General features: G+C 44.5%; 1 protein-coding gene across 1 annotated transcript in view; it reads left to right on the top strand.

The window, feature by feature from the left end:
- Nucleotides 1–23923, top strand: part of mettl22 (methyltransferase like 22) — a 382505-nt gene that overhangs the window by 100524 nt on the left and 258058 nt on the right. The window contains exons 4-5 of the mRNA XM_034190848.1: nucleotides 3361–3491; nucleotides 20498–20538. Of these exons, the coding sequence (XP_034046739.1) occupies nucleotides 3361–3491; nucleotides 20498–20538 (172 nt within the window). The remainder of the gene's footprint in view (nucleotides 1–3360; nucleotides 3492–20497; nucleotides 20539–23923) is intronic.

Genomic DNA, 23923 nt, shown 5'->3' with positions numbered 1-23923 from the left:
GATAACAGATAATTATCGAAGATAATGTTTTCATTATCGGATTATTTTTTTAGATAACTTTAAAAACCATCATCGGACTAATTATCTTCCGATGAATTGCCATCCGATAACTTTTAGACCGATAACGTAGTAAACCAAGCTGAACAGTGAAAAACATTTTTAAAACTTAAAAGCAGTTGAGACCTACCTGTTAAATGTTTCCTAATAGGTATATTGTTTTACCCTCTGCAAACAGAAGTGAGCTGTTTTCAGAAAAAAACACTCTATCCTCTGTAGGCAAAGGAGAACTGGTGATCCCCCCCCCAAAAAATAATTTCCTTTAACACCATACTGATATAATTGCAATATCACCCAAGTCATCCAGAGTTATACATTTTTAACTTATGGTTCAAATTTTAACCTACTCATTTTGGACAAGTTATTTAAAATTACTGTCATGTCTGAAGTTTTATAAAGTGAAAATATCAGATATATGTTTTCGTTTTAAAGTAATGTGCTAATTTTTAAGGTTTTGTGAGCACATGCTGTGCCCAGCAGCAATGCATTATGGGTAGCATAGGGTAATCTCAGATGTTCACGACAGGACAAATGCATTTCAGACACTCTGTTCAGGCTCCACGGACAACAGCATTAAACTCTAGTGCCTAAAACTCTCGTGAATATATTCTCTGGGTTTATAGACATTATTGTATTTGCGTTTGTTAAATTCCACGCATTTTAAATGTAGCAGACACGGATTATCTGGAATTTTGTTTGGCATTTTTTCCAGGCTGCTACTGCCATCTACTGGCCAGTAATGTTGATGGCAGTATTCGCCCCAAGTACTAAGCGTCTGGGTACCAGTAGATGGCAGTGTTCTATTTATGTTGACCCGGTTATATCAGATGGTGGTCAAATCAACTTTTTGGCTTTGCAAATGGTTTTTTTTTTTTTTTTTTACAAATTAAGTTTAAAAGCAAAACAACAACAAAAAAAAAACATTACAAGACAGCTCTGCGGTTGGATGCTTGTAGCTCTTCAGCAGCAGGAGGTGGTCGTGAGATGTTAAAGCTTGTTACTCCACTACACGATGCAGGACGCGCGATTAACCTGAAACTCGGTCCAAAAAATTCTCGCACGAATGAAAAATCATCTGAAAAATGGCCAAAACATGCACAGTGTAAAGCCAACATTTATGTGTCAAGATAAGGCTTTTCAGAACTGACCAGTGGTGGGCACACTTCCGATAATCCGATAACAGATAATTATCGAAGATAATGTTTTCTTTATCGGATTATCGGACCAATTATCTTCCGATTAATCTTTATCTTATAACTTTTAAACCGATAAACAAAATAAACAAAGCTTAACAGTGACAAGCATTTAGTTTAGCACTCACCTGTTAAAGTTTTATAACAGATGCACAGCTATAACCTTTGCAAACAGAAGAGAGCCAATTGTATAAAAAGCATCTCAATCCTCTGCAGACAAAGGAGAAACAGCCCAAAAGAAAAAAAAAAACATTTCCTTTAACACCATACCGATATGCTGGCGATATCACCTAAGTCATCCAGAGGCATACATTTTTAACTTATGGTTCAAATTTTAACCAAACTAATTTTGGACAAGTTATTTAAAATTACTGTCATGTCTGAAGTTTTATTAAGTGAAAATATCAGATATATGTTTTAGTTTTAAAGTAATGTGCTAATTTTTAAGGTTTTGTGAGCACATCCTGTGACCCGCAATGCATTTTGGGTAGGATGATGTAATCTCAGTACATCACCACAGGACAAATGCATTTCAGACACTCTGTTCAGGCTCCACGGACAACAGCATTAAACTCTAGTGCCTAAAACTCTCTTGAATATATTCTCTGCGTTTATAGACGTTGGTTTTATTTGCGTTTGTTAAATTCCACGCATTGTAAATGTAGCAGACAGGGATTACTGTATCTGGAATTTTGTTTTCAAGGCCTCTACTGCCATCTACTGGTCAGTAGTGTTCACTAAGCGTGTGGGAACCAGTAGATAGCAGTGTTCTTTTTATTTTGACCCCGGTTATGTCAGATGATTGTCAAATCAACTTTTTGGCTTTGCAAATGGCTTTTTTGTGTGTGCAATGAATGTATACATTATACAAGTTTCACTTTTTTAATGAAATTACAACCTTATTTCTTTTTCAAATTCTCCCATTTTTTGCATCCAGCCTTATTTCCTTTAGAAATTTCCTTGACAAATAATATCAGTCTATTAGGATGTCAGGTGATGTGTTACACATATACATGTGTGTGTATATATTTTCCAACTTATTGCCATTGATGAAACTTTTCATTTTCTCCCTGAAAGCTTATTAGATGAGTGTGTTCAGGGCTCCGTTTGTTTACAAAATACACACACGTTACAGACCCTGAAATCCAACAGCAGGGATTGATATTATTCAAAGATTTATGAACATACAAATTAATGTGGCTTTTAGCCATTTTTTTGTGTTTTTTCTCCCTCTTAGCTTGGTTGCGTTACCAGCGTGGCTTTCACTCTCTCCCCTGTTAGCTCTTCCGCAAGGTCCACTAATTCGCCTGTTAGCTGGTTCGTTACCATGCTTGAGGTCTGAATCCGCGTTTTTAGTCGACTTCCGATTTTTTCCTCTGGTCTTAATCATCGCCCTTGTTACCGTACTCTTATATTTCTGTTCCTTTTCTCAAGCTGATAGGCTTATTGGGCCTTTTTAATCTCATTGACAAGGCGCTCTCTCTTTATGCTGCTGCCATGATGGAGTCCGACCGGAAGTCGTACTTCGCTTATCTTATTACCTAACTCCTGTAAGCTTACCTGTAAAAGGTGGACATTTATACTGTTATAAAAAGAAGACATTCTGTCCTGCTTCCAACTCTGCCGCCCGAAGTACTTCTTCGGCACTTCCAAGAGAGGAACAAGATAAACAACAGAAAGCAGAAGAATAACCAAAATTATATAAACAAAAATGGGGGGTGGCTTCTCCTTATCCTTACATCAGCAGCATCATTTGGAGTCGGTCCAATCTGCTCCCATGCTTCAGCTTTTCTGTCTCGATTGTGATGGTATTTGTGTTATGTGCTGTTGTCCATGCTGTCTTCAGGATGTCATTTCAGTTTTAGAGAAACCAGAATACGCGCTCATGATTGACAGCATGTGCGTGGTTGCATGTTAAGAAAGGGAGGGGTGAGTGCTGGTTGTAATCTGTTACTCCGTAATGCATCTCGAAGTCAAAACAAACGATTGTTGTTTTTTCCTGATTCAGTATTTGGTGCCTGTGGGCGGCTGGACTGACCAGGACTCTAAACTCTCTTGTAGGTTTATAAAGTCCATTTGAAATGGTGACATCTTGTTTGTGATTTCCCAGACCGAGAAGAAACTCCACAGACGTCAGAGAACGAGAAGTGGTCTGCCCCCTCATCCTCAGCCAGTCCACGTCTCTCACAGAAGAGAACAGAGACCATGAAGACAAGTGCTTCAAAGACATGATATGGATTGGTAAGTCTTTTATTCTGTCTTTACTGGACCACACAGAGACAAACCGGAGACAAAGCATGAGAAACTAAAGATGACACAGTCAGACAGAGAGACTAAAGACAACATAGATAGACAGAGAGACTAAAGACAACACAGATAGAGAGACTAAAGATGACATAGATAGACAGAGAGACTAAAGACGACACAGACAGACAGAGAGACTAAAGACGACACAGACATACAGACTAAAGACGACACGCACAGACAGAGTCTAAAGACGACACTGAGAGACAGAGAGACGAAAGACGACACTGACAGACACAGAGACTAAAGACGACACGCTCAGACAGAGAGACTAAAGACGACACGCACAAACAGAGAGACAGATGACTACACACAGACAGAGAGACTAAAGAAGACACAGACAAACAGAGACTAAAGACGACACACACATACAGACACAGAGACTAAAGACGACATGCACAGACAGACTAAAGACGACATGCACAGACAGAGAGACTAAAGATGACACACAGACAGGGAGACTAATGCCTTCACGTACAGACAGAGGGACTAAAGACGACACACACATACAGACAAAGAGACTAAAGATGACATGCACAGACAAAGAGACTAAAGATGACACGCACAGACAGAGAGACTAAAAAAGACACACACGGACAGATAGACTAATGACAACACGCACAGACAGTCAGACTTAACAATGACACGCACAGACAGACAGAGAGACTAAAGACGACACAGATAGAGAGACTAAAGATGACATAGATAGACAGAGAGACTAAAGACAACATAGATAGACAGAGAGACTAAAGACAACACAGAGAGACTAAAGATGACATAGATAGACAGAGAGACTAAAGACGACACAGACAGACAGAGAGACTAAAGACGACACAGACAGACAGACTAAAGACGACACGCACAGACAGAGTCTAAAGACGACACTGAGAGACAGAGAGACGAAAGACGACACTGACAGACACAGAGACTAAAGACGACACGCTCAGACAGAGAGACTAAAGACGACACGCACAAACAGAGAGACAGATGACTACACACAGACAGAGAGACTAAAGAAGACACAGACAAACAGAGACTAAAGACGACACACACATACAGACACAGAGACTAAAGACGACATGCACAGACAGACTAAAGACGACATGCACAGACAGAGAGACTAAAGATGACGCACAGACAGGGAGACTAATGCCTTCACGTACAGACAGAGGGACTAAAGACGACACACACATACAGACAAAGAGACTAAAGATGACATGCACAGACAAAGAGACTAAAGATGACACGCACAGACAGAGAGACTAAAAAAGACACACACGGACAGATAGACTAATGACAACACGCACAGACAGTCAGACTTAACAATGACACGCACAGACAGACAGAGAGACTAAAGACGACACGCGCAGCTAGAGAGACTAAAGATGACACATACAGACAGAGAGATGAACAACGACATGCACAGACAGTCAGAGTTAACAATGACATGCACAGACAGACACTAAAGACGAGACGCACAGACACAGAGAGAGACTAAAGACGACACACACAGGACAGAGAGACTGAAGACGACACACAGACAGAGAGACTAATGACGACACACACAGGACAGAGAGGCAAATGCCTTCACATACAGACAGACTAAAGACGACACCTGACAGACAGAGAGACTAAGATGACACGCGCAGCTAGAGAGACTAAAGAAGACACATACAGAGAGATGAACGACGACACGCACAGTCAGACTTAATGACATGCACAGACAGAGAACGAGACGCACAGACAGAGAACGAGACGCACAGACACAGAGACTAAAGACGACACGTACAAACAGAGAGATTGAAGACGACACGCACAGAGAGAGACTAAAGATGACACACACAGGACAGAGAGACTGAAGAGGACACACAGACAGAGAGACTAATGACGACACACACAGGACAGAGAGGCAAATGCCTTCACATACAGACAGACTAAAGACGACACCTGACAGACAGAGAGACTAAAGACGACACGCGCAGCTAGAGAGACTAAAGAAGACACATACAGAGAGAGAGATGAACGACGACATGCACAAACACAGAGACAGATGACTACACACAGACAGAGAGACTAAAGAAGACACAGACAAACAGAGACTAAAGACGACACACACATACAGACAGAGAGACTAAAGACGACATGCACAGACAGAGACGAAAGACGACATGCACAGACAGAGAGACTAAAGATGACACACAGACAGGGAGACTAATGCCTTCACGTACAGACAGAGGGACTAAAGACGACACTGACAGACAGAGAGACTAAAAAAGACACACACGGACAGATAGACTAATGACAACACGCACAGACAGTCAGACTTAACAATGACACGCACAGACAGACAGAGAGACTAAAGATGACACAGACAGACAGACTAAAGACGACACACACATACAGACAGAGACTAAAGATGACATGCACAGACAAAGAGACAAAAGATGACACGCACAGACAGAGAGACTAAAAAAGACACACACGGACAGATAGACTGATGACAACACGCACAGACAGTCAGAGAGACTAAAGACGACACGCGCAGCTAGAGAGACTAAAGATGACACATACAGACAGAGAGACGAACAACGACATGCACAGACAGTCAGAGTTAACAATGACATGCACAGACAGACACTAAAGACGAGACGCACAGACACAGAGACTAAAGACGACACACACAGAGAGAGACTAAAGACGACACACACAGGACAGAGAGACTGAAGACGACACACACAGAGAGAGACTAAAGACGACACACACAGGACAGAGAGACTGAAGACGACACACAGACAGAGAGACTAATGACGACACACACAGGACAGAGAGGCAAATGCCTTCACATACAGACAGACTAAAGACGACACCTGACAGACAGAGAGACTAAAGATGACACGCGCAGCTAGAGAGACTAAAGAAGACACATACAGAGAGACTGAAGACGACATGCACAGAGAGAGACTAAAGATGACACATACAGACAGAGAGACGAACGACGACATGCACAAACAGAGAGACAGATGACTACACACAGCAGAGAGACTAAAGAAGACACAGACAAACAGAGACTAAAGACGACACACACATACAGACAGACTAAAGACGACATGCACAGACAGAGACTAAAGACGACATGCATAGACAGAGAGACTAAAGACGAGACGCACAGACACAGAGACTAAAGACGACACGCACAAACAGAGAGACTGAAGACGACACGCACAGAGAGAGACTAAAGATGACACACACAGGACAGAGAGACTGAAGACGACACACAGACAGAGAGACTAATGACGACACACACAGGACAGAGAGGCAAATGCCTTCACATACAGACAGACTAAAGACGACACTGACAGAGAGACTAAAGACGACACGTGCAGCTAGAGAGACTAAAGAAGACACATACAGACAGAGAGACGAACGGCGACATGCACAGACAGTCAGACTTAACAATGACATGCACAGACAGACACTAAAGACGAGACGCACAGACACAGAGACTAAAGACGACATGCTCAGCCAGAGAGACTAAAAAAGACACAGACAGACAAATGACAACACGCACAGACAGTCAGACTTAACAATGACACGCACAGACAGACAGAGAGACTAAAGACGACACAGACAGACAGACTAAAGACGACACACACATACATTCAAAGAGACTAAAGATGACACACACAGGACAGAGAGACAAAAGATGACACGCACAGACAGAGAGACTAAAAAAGACACACACGGACAGATAGACTGATGACAACACGCACAGACAGTCAGAGAGACTAAAGACGACACGCGCAGCTAGAGAGACTAAAGATGACACATACAGACAGAGAGACGAACAACGACATGCACAGACAGTCAGAGTTAACAATGACATGCACAGACAGACACTAAAGACGAGACGCACAGACACAGAGACTAAAGACGACACACACAGAGAGAGACTAAAGACGACACACACAGGACAGAGAGACTGAAGACGACACACACAGAGAGAGACTAAAGATGACACACACAGGACAGAGAGACTGAAGACGACACACAGACAGAGAGACTAATGACGACACACACAGGACAGAGAGGCAAATGCCTTCACATACAGACAGACTAAAGACGACACCTGACAGACAGAGAGACTAAAGACGACACGCGCAGCTAGAGAGACTAAAGAAGACACATACAGAGAGACGAACGACGACATGCACAAACAGAGAGACAGATGACTACACACAGCAGAGAGACTAAAGAAGACACAGACAAACAGAGACTAAAGACGACACACACATACAGACAGACTAAAGATGACATGCACAGACAGAGACTAAAGATGACATGCATAGACAGAGAGACTAAAGACGAGACGCACAGACACAGAGACTAAAGACGACACGCACAAACAGAGAGACTGAAGACGACACGCACAGAGAGAGACTAAAGATGACACACACAGGACAGAGAGACTGAAGACGACACACAGACAGAGAGACTAATGACGACACACACAGGACAGAGAGGCAAATGCCTTCACATACAGACAGACTAAAGACGACACTGACAGAGAGACTAAAGACGACACGTGCAGCTAGAGAGACTAAAGAAGACACATACAGACAGAGAGACGAACGGCGACATGCACAGACAGTCAGACTTAACAATGACATGCACAGACAGACACTAAAGACGAGACGCACAGACACAGAGACTAAAGACGACATGCACAGACAGAGAGACTAAAGACGACACACACAGACAGAGAGGCTAATGCCTTCATGTACAGACAGAGAGACTAAAGACGACACGCTCAGCCAGAGAGACTAAAAAAGACACAGACAGACAAATGACAACACGCACAGACAGTCAGACTTAACAATGACACGCACAGACAGACAGAGAGACTAAAGACGACACAGACAGACAGACTAAAGACGACACACACATACATTCAAAGAGACTAAAGATGACACACACAGGACAGAGAGACTCGCGACGACACACACAGACAGAGAGACTAAAGACTACACACACAGACAGAGAGGCAAATGCCTTCACGTACAGACAGAGAGACTAAAGACGACACTGACAGACAGAGAGACTAAAGATGACACAAGCAGCTAGAGAGACTAAAGAAGACACATACAGACAGAGATGAACGACGACACGCACAGACAGTCAGACGTAACAATGACATGCACAGACAGACACTAAAGACGAGACGCACAGACACAGAGACTAAAGACGAGTCGCACAGACAGAGAGACTAAAGACGACACGCGCAGCTAGAGAGACTAAAGAAGACATATGCAGAGAGACAAACGACGACATGCACAGACAGTCAGACTTAACAATGACACGCACAGACAGACACTAAAGACGAGATGCGCAGACAGAGAGACTAAAGATGACACACACAGGACAGAGAGACTGAAGACGATACACACTGACAGAGAGACTAAAGACGACACGTGCAGCTAGAGAGACTAAAGAAGACACATACAGACAGAGAGACGAACGGCGACATGCACAGACAGTCAGACTTAACAATGACATGCACAGACAGACACTAAAGACGAGACGCACAGACACAGAGACTAAAGACGACATGCACAGACAGAGAGACTAAAGACGACACACACAGACAGAGAGGCTAATGCCTTCATGTACAGACAGAGAGACTAAAGACGACACGCTCAGCCAGAGAGACTAAAAAAGACACAGACAGACAAATGACAACACGCACAGACAGTCAGACTTAACAATGACACGCACAGACAGACAGAGAGACTAAAGACGACACAGACAGACAGACTAAAGACGACACACACATACATTCAAAGAGACTAAAGATGACACACACAGGACAGAGAGACTCGCGACGACACACACAGACAGAGAGACTAAAGACTACACACACAGACAGAGAGGCAAATGCCTTCACGTACAGACAGAGAGACTAAAGACGACACTGACAGACAGAGAGACTAAAGATGACACAAGCAGCTAGAGAGACTAAAGAAGACACATACAGACAGAGATGAACGACGACACGCACAGACAGTCAGACGTAACAATGACATGCACAGACAGACACTAAAGACGAGACGCACAGACACAGAGACTAAAGACGAGTCGCACAGACAGAGAGACTAAAGACGACACGCGCAGCTAGAGAGACTAAAGAAGACATATGCAGAGAGACAAACGACGACATGCACAGACAGTCAGACTTAACAATGACACGCACAGACAGACACTAAAGACGAGATGCGCAGACAGAGAGACTAAAGATGACACACACAGGACAGAGAGACTGAAGACGATACACACAGACAGAGAGACTAAAGATGACACACACAGGACGAGACGCACAGACACAGAGACTAAAGACGACACGCACAGATAGAGAGACTAAAGACGACACGCACAGACAGAGAGACTAAAGACGATACGCGCAGCTAGAGAGACTAAAGAAGACACACAGAGAGACGAACAATGACACGCACAGACAGTCAGACTTAATGACATGCACAGACAGACACTAAAGACGAGACGCACAGACACAGAGACTAAGGACGACACGCACAAACAGAGAGACTAAAGACGACACGCACAAACAGAGAGACTAAAGACGACACGCACAGACAGAGAGACTAAAGACGACACGCACAGACAGAGAGACTAAAGACGACACGCACAAACAGAGAGATTAAAGACGACACGCACAGACAGAGAGACTAAAGACGACACGCACAGACAGAGAGACTAAAGACGACACGCACAAACAGAGAGACTAAAGACGACACACACAAACAGAGAGATTAAAGACGACACGCACAAACAGAGAGACTAAAGACAACACGCACAAACAGAGAGACTAAAGATGACACAAGCAGCTAGAGAGACTAAAGAAGACACATACAGACAGAGATGAACGACGACACGCACAGACAGTCAGACTTAACAATGACATGCACAGACAGACACGAAAGACTAGACGCACAGACACAGAGACTAAAGACGAGACGCACAGACAGAGAGACTAAAGACGACACGCGCAGCTAGAGAGACTAAAGAAGACATATGCAGAGAGACAAACGACGACACGCACAGACAGTCAGACTTAACAATGACATGCACAGACAGACACTAAAGACGAGACGCACAGACACAGAGACTAAGGACGACACGCACAAACAGAGAGACTAAAGACGACACGCACAAACAGAGAGACTGAAGACGACACGCACAGACAGAGAGACTAAAGACGACACGCACAAACAGAGAGACTAAAGATGACACAAGCAGCTAGAGAGACTAAAGAAGACACATACAGACAGAGATGAACGACGACACGCACAGACAGTCAGACTTAACAGTGACATGCACAGACAGACACGAAAGACTAGACACAGACACAGAGACTAAAGACGAGATGCACAGACAGAGAGACTAAAGACGACACTGACAGACAGAGAGACTAAAGACGACACGCGCAGCTAGAGAGACTAAAGAAGACATATGCAGAGAGACAAACGACGACACGCACAGACAGCCAGACTTAACAATGACATGCACAGACAGACACTAAAGACGAGACGCACAGACACAGAGACTAAGGACGACACGCACAAACAGAGAGACTAAAGACGACACGCACAAACAGAGAGACTAAAGACGACACGCACAGACAGAGAGACTAAAGACGACAGGCACAAACAGAGAGATTAAAGACGACACGCACAAACAGAGATTAAAGACGACACGCACAGACAGAGAGACTAAAGACGACACGCACAAACAGAGACTAAAGACGACACGCACAAACAGAGAGACTAAAGACGACACACACAAACAGAGAGATTAAAGACGACACGCACAAACAGAGAGATTAAAGACGACACACACAAACAGAGACTAAAGACGACACGCACAGACAGAGAGACTAAAGACGACACGCACAAACAGAGAGACTAAAGATGACACAAGGAGCTAGAGAGACTAAAGAAGACACATACAGACAGAGATGAACGACGACACGCACAGACAGTCAGACTTAACAATGACATGCACAGACAGACACGAAAGACTAGACGCACAGACACAGAGACTAAAGACGAGACGCACAGACAGAGACTAAAGACGACACTGACAGACAGAGAGACTAAAGACGACATATGCAGAGAGACAAACGACGACACGCACAGACAGTCAGACTTAACAAAGACATGCACAGACAGACACTAAAGACGAGACGCACAGACACAGAGACTAAAGACGAGACGCACAGACAGAGAGACTAAAGACGACACTGACAGACAGAGAGACTAAAGACGACACGCGCAGACAGTCAGACTTAACAATGACACGCACAGACAGACACTAAAGACGAGATGCACACAGGACACACACAGAGAGACTGAAGACGATACACACAGACAGAGAGACTAAAGATGACACACACAGGACGAGACGCACAGACACAGAGACTAAAGACGACACGCACAAACGCACTAAAGACGATACGCGCAGCTAGAGAGACTAAAGAAGACACACAGAGAGACGAACAATGACACGCACAGACAGTCAGACTTAATGACATGCACAGACAGACACTAAAGACGAGACGCACAGACACAGAGACTAAAGACGACACGCACAAACAGAGAGACTAAAGACGACACGCACAAACAGAGAGACTAAAGACGACACGCACAGACAGAGAGACTAAAGACGACACACACAAACAGAGAGATTAAAGACGACATGCACAAACAGAGATTAAAGACGACACGCACAGACAGAGAGACTAAAGACGACACGCACAGACAGAGAGACTAAAGACGACACACAAACAGAGAGATTAAAGACGACATGCACAAACAGAGAGATTAAAGACGACATGCACAAACAGAGATTAAAGACGACACGCACAGACAGAGAGACTAAAGTCGACACGCACAGACAGAGACTAAAGACGACACGCACAGACAGAGAGACTAAAGACGACACACACAAACAGAGAGATTAAAGACGACACGCACAGAGAAACTAAAGACGGCACACACAAACAGAGAGACTAAAGGCGACATGCACAGAGAGACTAAAGACGACAGGCACAGACAGAGAGACTAACGACGATACGCACAGACAGAGAGATTAACAACAACACGCACTGGTAGAAAGACTAAAGACGACACGCACAGCTCGAGAGACTAAATAAGACACATACAGAGAGACGAACGACGACACGCACAGACAGTCAGACTTAACAATGAGATGCACAGACAGACACTAAAGACGAGACACAAAGACTAAAGACGACACGCACAGAGAGAGAGACTAAACACGACACAGACAGACAGAGAGACTAAAGATGACACAGAGAGACTGAAGACGACATGCACAGACAGAGAGACTAAAGATGACACACACAGACAGAGAGACTAAAGACCCAACACACAGACACAGAGTCAAATGCCTTCACGTACAGACAGAGAGACTAAAGACGACAATGACAGACAGAGAGACTAAAGATGACAATGACAGACAGAGAGACTAAAGACGACACACACAGACAGAGAGGCAAATGCCTTCACGTACACAGAGACTAAAGACGACAATGACAGACAGAGAGACTAAAGATGACACACACAGACAGAGAGGCAAATGCCTTCACGTACACACAGAGAGACTAAAGACGACAATGACAGACAGAGAGACTAAAGACCCAACACACAGACACAGAGTCAAATGCCTTCACGTACAGACAGAGAGACTAAAGAAGACACATACAGACAGAGAGACGAACGACGACACGCACAGACAGTCAGACTTAACAATGACATGCACAGACAGACACTAAGGACTCTAGAGAAAGTAAGGACTCACACACTAAAGACGACACAGACAGACAAAAGACGACACACAGACAGTCAAAGACTAAAGTTGACACACACAGACAGAGAGATTAAAGACATTGCACAGAATGACGAAAGACGACACACACAGACAGAGAGTTAAAAGACTACACTCACAGACAGACAGAGAGACTAAATGCAACACAGTGAGACTACAGATGACACGCACATACAGAGAGATAAAAGATGACACACACTGACAGACAGAGAGACTAAAGACGACACACACAGACAGACAGAGAGACTAACGATGACACACAGACAGAGAGACTAACGACGACACGCACAGACAGAGAGACTAAAGACGACAGGCACATTCAGACGGAGAGACTAAAGACGAAACACACAGACGGAGAGACTAAAGACGACAGGCACAGACAGAGACTAAAGACATTACACAGACAGAGAGGCGATCGACGACACACACAGACAGAGAGATTAAAGACGAAACACACAGACGGAGAGACTAAAGACGACAGGCACAGACAGAGACTAAAGACATTGCACAGACAGAGAAGCGATCGACGACACACAGACAGAGAGTCCAAAGACTACACGCACAGAGAGACTAAAGACGACAGGCACAGACAGAGAGACTAACGACGATACGCACAGACAGAGAGACTAACAATGACACGCACAGACAGACTAAAGACAACACACACAGACAGACAAAGACTGAAGTCGACACACACAGAGAGGCAATCAATGACACACGCAGTCCGAGAGAGTAAAGAAGACACACACAGACAGAGAGATGAAAGACAACACGCTCAGAATGACTAAAGATGACAGGCACATACAGAGAGACTAACGATAACACAGACAGAGAGACGAAAGATGACACACAGACAGAGAGTTAAAAGACGACACTCACAGACAGACAGAGAGACTAAATACAACATGCACAGACAGAGAGACTACAGATGACATGCACATACACAGAGATAAAAGATGACACACACTGACAGACAGAGAGACTAAAGACGACACACACAGACAGACAGAGAGACTAATGATGGCACAGACAGAGACTAAAGACGACACGCACATACAGAGAGATAAAAGATGACACACACTGACAGACAGAGAGACTAAAGACGACACACACAGACAGACAGAGAGACTAATGATGGCACAGACAGAGACTAAAGACGACACGCACATACAGAGAGATAAAAGATGACACACACTGACAGACAGAGAGACTAAAGACGACATGCACAGCTCGAGAGACTAAAGAAGACACATACAGAGAGACGAACGACGACACGCACAGACAGTCAGACTTAACAATGAGATGCACAGACAGACACTAAAGACGAGACACAAAGACTAAAGACGACACGCACAGACAGAGAGACTAAAGGCGACACAGACAGACAGAGAGACTAAAGACGACAAAGACAGAGAGACTAAAGATATACACAGACAGAGAGACTGAAGACGACATGCACAGAAAGAGAGACTAAAGATGACACACACAGGACAGAGAGACTGAAGACGACACGCACAGACAGAAAGACTAAAGACCACACACACAGACACAGAGGCAAATGCCTTCACGTACAGACAGAGAGACTAAAGAAGACACATACAGACAGAGAGACGAACGACGACACGCACAGACAGTCAGACTTAACAATGACATGCACAGACAGACACTAAGGACTCTAGAGAAACTAAGGAATCACACACAGACAGAGAGATGAAAGACCACACGCACAGAATGACTAAAGACGACAGGCACAGACAGAGAGACTAACAACAATATGCACAGACAGAGAGACTAACAATGACACGCACAAACAGACCATAGACGAAATATGATACACACAGACAGACAGAGAGACTAAAGACGACACACACAGACATAGAGGCTATTGCCTTCACATACAGACAGAGAGACTAAAGATGACACGCACAAACAGAGAGACTAAAGACGACACGCACAGACAGAGAGACTAAAGACGACACACACAAACAGAGAGATTAAAGACGACACGCACAAACAGAGATTAAAGACGACACGCACAGACAGAGAGACTAAAGACGACACGCACAGACAGAGAGACTAAAGACGACACACAAACAGAGAGATTAGAGACGACATGCACAAACAGAAATTAAAGACGACACGCACAGACAGAGAGACTAAAGACGACACGCACAGACAGAGAGACTAAAGACGACACACACAAACAGAGAGATTAAAGACGACACGCACAGACAGAGAGACTAAAGACGACACACACAAACAGAGAGACTAAAGGCGACATGCACAGAGAGACTAAAGACGACAGGCACAGACAGAGAGACTAACGACGATACGCACAGACAGAGAGATTAACAACAACACGCACTGGTAGAAAGACTAAAGACGACACGCACAGCTCAAGAGACTAAATAAGACACATACAGAGAGACGAACGACGACACGCACAGACAGTCAGACTTAACAATGAGATGCACAGACAGACACTAAAGATGAGACACAAAGACTAAAGACGACACGCACAGAGAGAGAGACTAAACACGACACAGACAGACAGAGAGACTAAAGATGACACAGAGAGACTGAAGACGACATGCACAGACAGAGAGACTAAAGATGACACACACAGACACAGAGTCAAATGCCTTCACGTACAGACAGAGAGACTAAAGACGACAATGACAGACAGAGAGACTAAAGATGACAATGACAGACAGAGAGACTAAAGACGACACACACAGACAGAGAGGCAAATGCCTTCACGTACACAGAGAGACTAAAGACGACAATGACAGACAGAGAGACTAAAGATGACACACACAGACAGAGAGGCAAATGCCTTCACGTACACACAGAGAGACTAAAGACGACAATGACAGACAGAGAGACTAAAGACCCAACACACAGACACAGAGTCAAATGCCTTCACGTACAGACAGAGAGACTAAAGAAGACACATACAGACAGAGAGACGAACGACGACACGCACAGACAGTCAGACTTAACAATGACATGCACAGACAGACACTAAGGACTCTAGAGAAAGTAAGGACTCACACACTAAAGACGACACAGACAGACAAAAGACGACACACAGACAGTCAAAGACTAAAGTTGACACACACAGACAGAGAGATTAAAGACATTGCACAGAATGACTAAAGATGACAGGCACAGACAGAGAGACTAACGATGACACAGACAGAGAGACGAAAGACGACACACACAGACAGAGAGTTAAAAGACTACACTCACAGACAGACAGAGAGACTAAATACAACACAGTGAGACTACAGATGACACGCACATACAGAGAGATAAAAGATGACACACACTGACAGACAGAGAGACTAAAGACGACACACACAGACAGACAGAGAGACTAACAATGACACACAGACAGAGAGACTAACGACGACACACACATACAGAGAGACTAAAGACGACAGGCACATACAGACAGAGAGACTAAAGACGAAACACACAGACGGAGAGACTAAAGACGACAGGCACAGACAGAGACTAAAGACATTACACAGACAGAGAGGCGATCGACGACACACACAGACAGAGAGATTAAAGACGAAACACACAGACGGAGAGACTAAAGACGACAGGCACAGACAGAGACTAAAGACATTGCACAGACAGAGACTAAAGACATTGCACAGACAGAGAAGCGATCGACGACACACAGACAGAGAGTCCAAAGACTACACGCACAGAGAGACTAAAGACAACAGGCACAGACAGAGAGACTAACGACGATACGCACAGACAGAGAGACTAACAATGACACGCACAGACAGACTAAAGACAACACACACAGACAGGCAGTCTAATGACGACACACACAGACAGACTAAAGACAACACACACAGACAGACAAAGACTGAAGTCGACACACACAGAGAGGCAATCAATGACACACGCAGACCGAGAGAGTAAAGAAGACACACACAGACAGAGAGATGAAAGGCAACACGCTCAGAATGACTAAAGATGACAGGCACAGACAGAGAGACTAACGATGACACAGACAGAGAGACGAAAGATGACACACAGACAGAGAGTTAAAAGACGACACTCACAGACAGACAGAGAGACTAAATACAACATGCACAGACAGAGAGACTACAGATGACATGCACATACACAGAGATAAAAGATGACACACACTGACAGACAGAGAGACTAAAGACGACACACACAGACAGACAGAGAGACTAATGATGGCACAGACAGAGACTAAAGACGACACGCACATACAGAGAGATAAAAGATGACACACACTGACAGACAGAGAGACTAAAGACGACACACACAGACAGACAGAGAGACTAATGATGGCACAGACAGAGACTAAAGACGACACGCACATACAGAGAGATAAAAGATGACACACACTGACAGACAGAGAGACTAAAGACGACACGCACAGCTCGAGAGACTAAAGAAGACACATACAGAGAGACGAACGACGACACGCACAGACAGTCAGACTTAACAATGAGATGCACAGACAGACACTAAAGACGAGACACAAAGACTAAAGACGACACGCACAGACAGAGAGACTAAAGGCGACACAGACAGACAGAGAGACTAAAGACGACAAAGACAGAGAGACTAAAGATGACATACACAGACAGAGAGACTGAAGACGACATGCACAGACAGAGAGACTAAAGATGACACACACAGGACAGAGAGACTGAAGACGACACGCACAGACAGAAAGACTAAAGACCACACACACAGACACAGAGGCAAATGCCTTCACGTACAGACAGAGAGACTAAAGAAGACACATACAGACAGAGAGACAAACGACGACACGCACAGACAGTCAGACTTAACAATGACATGCACAGACAGACACTAAGGACTCTAGAGAAACTAAGGAATCACACACAGACAGAGAGATGAAAGACCACACGCACAGAATGACTAAAGACGACAGGCACAGACAGAGAGACTAACAACAATATGCACAGACAGAGAGACTAACAATGACACGCACAAACAGACCATAGACGAAATATGATACACACAGACAGACAGAGAGACTAAAGACGACACGCACAGACAGAGAGACTGAAGACGACACACACAGACATAGAGGCTATTGCCTTCACATACAGACAGAGAGACTAAAGATGACACGCACAGAGAGAGAGACTGAAGAAGACACGCACAGAGAGACTGAAGAAGACACGCACAGACACAGAGACTAAAGAAGACACGCAAAGACAGAGAAGCTAAAGACGACACACGCAGACTGACACTAAAGACGACACGCACAGACATACAGACAGATTAAAGACGACACGCGCAGACAGACAGAGAGACTAAAGATGACCCACAGACAGAAAAACTAATAATGGCACGCACAGCCAGAGAGACTAAAAAAGACACACACAGACAGAGAGACTAAAGACGACACTCACAGACAGAGAGATAAAGATGACACACACAGACAGACAGAGAGACTAAAGATGATACGCGCAGACAGACAGAGACTAAAGATGACCCATATACAGAGTCTATCGACGACACAGACAGACAGAGAGACTAAAGACGACACTCACAGACAGAGAGATAAAAGATGACACACACAGACAGACAGAGAGACTAAAGATGATACGCGCAGACAGACAGAGACTAAAGATGACCCATATACAGAGTCTATCGACGACACAGACAGACAGAGAGACTAAAGACGACATGTACAGACAGAGAAACTAACGACGATACGCACAGACAGAGAGACTAACAACGACACGCACAGACAGAGAGAAACGACGACACGCACAGATAGACATGGATGAAATATGATATGCACAGACAGATAGAGAGACTAAAGATGACACAGACAGACAGAGACTAAATACAACACACTCAGACAGACAGAGAGACTAAATATGACACACACACAGAGAGACTAAAGACAACACAGACAGACAGAGAGACTAAAGATGACACACACAGACAAAGACACTGAAGACAGACAGGGAGACTAAAGACGACATGCACAGACAGACAGACTTGACAGTGACACGCACAGACAGACAGAGAGACCAAAGACGACACTGACACACAGAGAGACTAAAGACGATGTGCGCAGACTGAGAGACGAAAGACGACACAGAGAGACAGAGAGACTAAAGACAACACGCACAGACAGAGAGACGCAGAGATTAAGGATGACACGCACTGACAGACAGACAGACTAAAGATGAGACACTGGTTTCTGCCCTCTGGTTTCTGTCCACAGTTCAGGAAAATAACTCATCCATGGTCCATTTTGCCATTGTTGACTGTGTGTTACATTCGACGCATTGACAGGGAGACACACTGACGCAATTGTCCCTTTCATTCCCATCCCTTCCCCTCTCTCACACACAAACACAGGCAGAGTCCCTCCCTCCTTATTTTTCAACATGAGATAAAAAAAGAAGAAAATTTGTAGGTTGCACATGCAGGAATAGTTGCACCCCCTTGAGTCTGGTCTGCTTGAGGCTTCTTCCTCAGATCATCAGAGGGAGTTTTTTCTTACCACTGTCGCCTGTGTTCTTGCTCTGGGGGTTGGTAAGGTCAGACCTTACTTGTGTGAAGCGCCTTGAGACAACTTTGTTGTGATTTAGCGCAATATAAATGAAATAAAATTGAAATTTGCTCTGAAGCCCCACTGTTCATCTGGTTAACCTGATTGTTGTTTCCATATGGACACTGTTTTCCCGTGGACTGTCTTCCCATTATGTATCAACCTTCTGCTTGTGTTTCCAGTTAGCGGTATGATACAGGATTAGTGCTCCATCTTTGATCACATGATGATTTAATTTTTCTGTTGTCATCAACTCACACAATACATGGACTCGTATCCAGTGAAGATTCTGCCAGAAGATCTGTAGAACTTCAGCTTGAAGAAATGTTTAGTTCATAACTTTTACTTTAAAACCACGTTTTGCTACGTGATGCTGTGTTAACATGAGCGTGTGTCATGTTTTTGTCCCATCTGTTTCCAGAGCACACTATGGCCACGCCTCTGGAGGACGTTGGTAAACAGGTCAGTCATTTATTACTGAACTGGTGATGAACTTTATTATTCCAGAGGGAGATGTGTGTCCACTGAGCTGATGAACAAACAAACACAAAACCACTCGGACAAGATGCTTCAGGGTGGCAGCTTCCTCTGGAGCTGGCCAGTGACCCGTCCTGCCCAGTTTAGGCCATCGTTTCCTCCTCTTCTTTGTGCCAGCCTCACCAGTGGCTCATATAATATTCAGTGCATCAAATGTCTCTTTCTTGTCCTTACTGTCTGTACTGTCTGTGAAATCCAAGGATAAGTCTCTTATCATGAAAAGAGCTTTGCTGTATTTTGAAGGTCAAGTGCATCAGGTTCTGTGAAATGATCTTCCTTGGTGTTAGATTTGAAGCCCTCCTCAGAGTCAGATCAGTAATAATCGATTTCTGGAAGACTTCAAGTTGAAACACTCAGTCTGGAAGCTTCTCCTCAATTAACAAAGCGTGTAAATCTACCAGCTCTGGAAACCAGTCATAGTCGTATTTGTCTCCACCATGTCCCATGCATCATCCAACAACTTAACAATTAACAAGTAAAGTAATTTGGGAGAGGAGTGCCTTAATGCTTTTAATGCCCAGGTGCCTGTCTGCTGGGTTCATAACTTGGTCAGATTATAATGTTGTGATTCATCTTAAATTAGTGCAGATGAGATGGTGTATTAAAGAAAATGTTCTTTGTTTACCAGAAAGATGTTGGAACAGTCCAGGGATGGGGCACAGTTCAAAACCGTCAGGTGGAAGGAGGCGTGTCGGTCTAAGACAGGAGTGTCAGGAAGAATAGTGATAATGAGAGCAAGGAACACACAATGGGCAACATCACAGAATCAGAATATTTTGGTCATTGTACATTGTAGAACAAAACTGAGGTAGAGATGCTAATTTCAGCGCTGTTTAAGAGACACTAGAGATAAGAACAAATAGAAAATGCATAACAGACAATATAAGTTAAAAATAAAAAGTTTCAAACTATATAATGCACAGGACACTGCACAGCTGTGTTGAAGTATTATCTTGTTTGTTAGTGTTTGGTGACAGCTCTGGAGCAAAACCTGTTCTTCAGTCTGTTCTTTTGGACCTGATAGTTCTGAAGCATCTCTCTGGGGGTCACAGTTCAAACATGTGCCGACCAGGGCGGAGTGTCTGATGATGCTGTGGGCTCTCCTGAGGCAGTGGTTTCTGTAGATGGCCTCAATAGAGGGAAGACGGCAACCAGTGAGTTTTTGGGTGATGTTGATGATGAACCACAGCATCATGCCATAGGTCAGGATAGAAGCAGAATCCTTTTATTGTCATTTTACAGTGTACTCAGTACAAAGTATAACAAGATTTAAGAAAAAATGGTGATGTAACTCTGGACCAGTTTCTCAAAACACTTTATAATGATGGATGTAAGTACCATTGGCCAATGAGCCATGATGGATGGAATGGGGTTGGTTGAAGTCTCTTTAGGTTGTTGGGGGAAGGGGATCAAGGACAAGGGCCAGTTCTTTCAGTACTTTTTGCAATGAGTTGTGTGTATCTACGTCAGTCTTCCTGCGACCTTGATGGCAGTATGCGTCGTCAATTGCACTTGGAAGGGACCTATCCAGTGATGATCATTCCAGTGCTTCTTTCTCAGATTATTTATGATCATGAAGTCTCCAGGGTGGATATCATGGAGTGGTTGTTCAGCTGACAACAGAAGGGCTGCCTTCACTCGAGACCTGCACACAGAAAGAGCTTGTGAAAGCTTAATGCAATAAGACACAAGATTGTGATCAATAAATGCTGCATCTTCTCCTTGGGACGGGGTCCTGTGTGGGGTGGTCTTCCAAACAGGATTTCAAAGGGTGACAGATTAAGTCTCTGTCGTGTGCAGAATCTCACTTGCATCAGAACCAATGGTAAACATTTGATCCACTTTAGGCCTGTTTCAGTGGTAAATTTTGCCAGTTTGTTTTTTAATGTACCATCCTTCCTCTCTACAGCTCCTCCTGATTGTATGATATCTGCAGTGATTTTTAAGCTCAATGTCCAAGACAGCACTCAGCTTTTTGATCACTTCATTCACAAAGTGTGTCCCATTGTCTCAAGAAAGTTTTTCTGGAACTCCCCATCTGGGAACAACGTCTGTCATTAAAGCTTTTGCTGCTGCCTTTGCTGACGCGTGTTTTGTTGGAAAACATGTCCACTATTACAAGGCAGTACTTCTTCCCCTCTGCTGCTCTGCGGCACCCACAGAAGTCAATGCAGTAGTTTTTGTTGTGAAAGTGACGTGACACGGACCCACAACAGGGGGCGTTAATGAACGGACAATGGATAAGCCAAAAGTAACAATTTAATGTTGTGAATCACACAACGACGTACAGACAATAACAATATGGTGGACTGTCAATCATACACCAGGTGACGTGTGGGCAGGCTCGACGATAGAAGACGCCTGGCGAGAGAGAAGAGCTGGATCCCCACACAGCTTCCACCACCAACGGAGCTGAAGAACACCGGAGCCGCCAAGCCCTGCGCCCCAGGTGGCCGCTGTCTTCAGCAGTCAGACCCGGTACTGCTGGCAGAGAACAGAGACAGTCCTGATGAGTGTGAGTTTGCACACTCAGTAATCCCACAGTCTGTATTAAGTAAAGGAGGGAAAACCTCCACCTCCAATCACACACTCGTGCAGCTCCTGTTTAACTACTTATCTTGGTTTGGGGTGTGAGGCGAAGCCGTCGCTGATCACACCAAATGCCAATCCACAGATAAGGCAGAACACCACAGGATAACGGCTGCAAAGGAAGTTCAGGTTATCACTCAATGATTTGAGTCAGCAGAGAAAGTTACCTGAATGGTAGCTGATTTCTCGGCGGGGAGGTGGAGTTGCAGTCCGGCCTTTATGGTGGTGGTGATGAGTAGTGGATGAGTGACAGCTGGTACGGATGATGAGTGACAGCTGTCACTCCTGGTTGCTCCGACGCCCTCTCGTGCTTGAAGCCCGCACTTCAAGCAGGGTGCCATCTTGTGGTGGTGGGCCAGCAGTACCTCCTCTTCAGCGGCCCACACAACAGTTTTACTTGAATTGTTTTGGGCACAGATCAAACATCTTTTACAGAAGTCAGTTGCAGAGGCCACAAAGCCTTTAGTGAACCAAAGTTTGTGAATGTCAGCACACATTCTCCCCTTTGGACACATGGTCATGACCATGTGAGAAATTAGCATAAAGTCGGAAAAGGGCTCTAGGCATGCAAGGTTTAGGGGCTCAGACGGGAAATGTGGACCGTACCAAATCACCTCAACCTCCTCAGCACCAGCTTTGTGGCAAAGAGAGACATCACCGGGAGTCACAAAGGATGTGAGTGAAGTAAGATCAGCCACCGGAGTGGGAGGAGCGGAAACAG

The sequence above is a fragment of the Thalassophryne amazonica genome, chromosome 16 (genome assembly GCF_902500255.1).
Source record: "Thalassophryne amazonica chromosome 16, fThaAma1.1, whole genome shotgun sequence".
NCBI classification, from domain to species: Eukaryota; Metazoa; Chordata; class Actinopteri; order Batrachoidiformes; family Batrachoididae; genus Thalassophryne; species Thalassophryne amazonica.
This window is presented reverse-complemented; position numbering and strand designations above follow the sequence as displayed.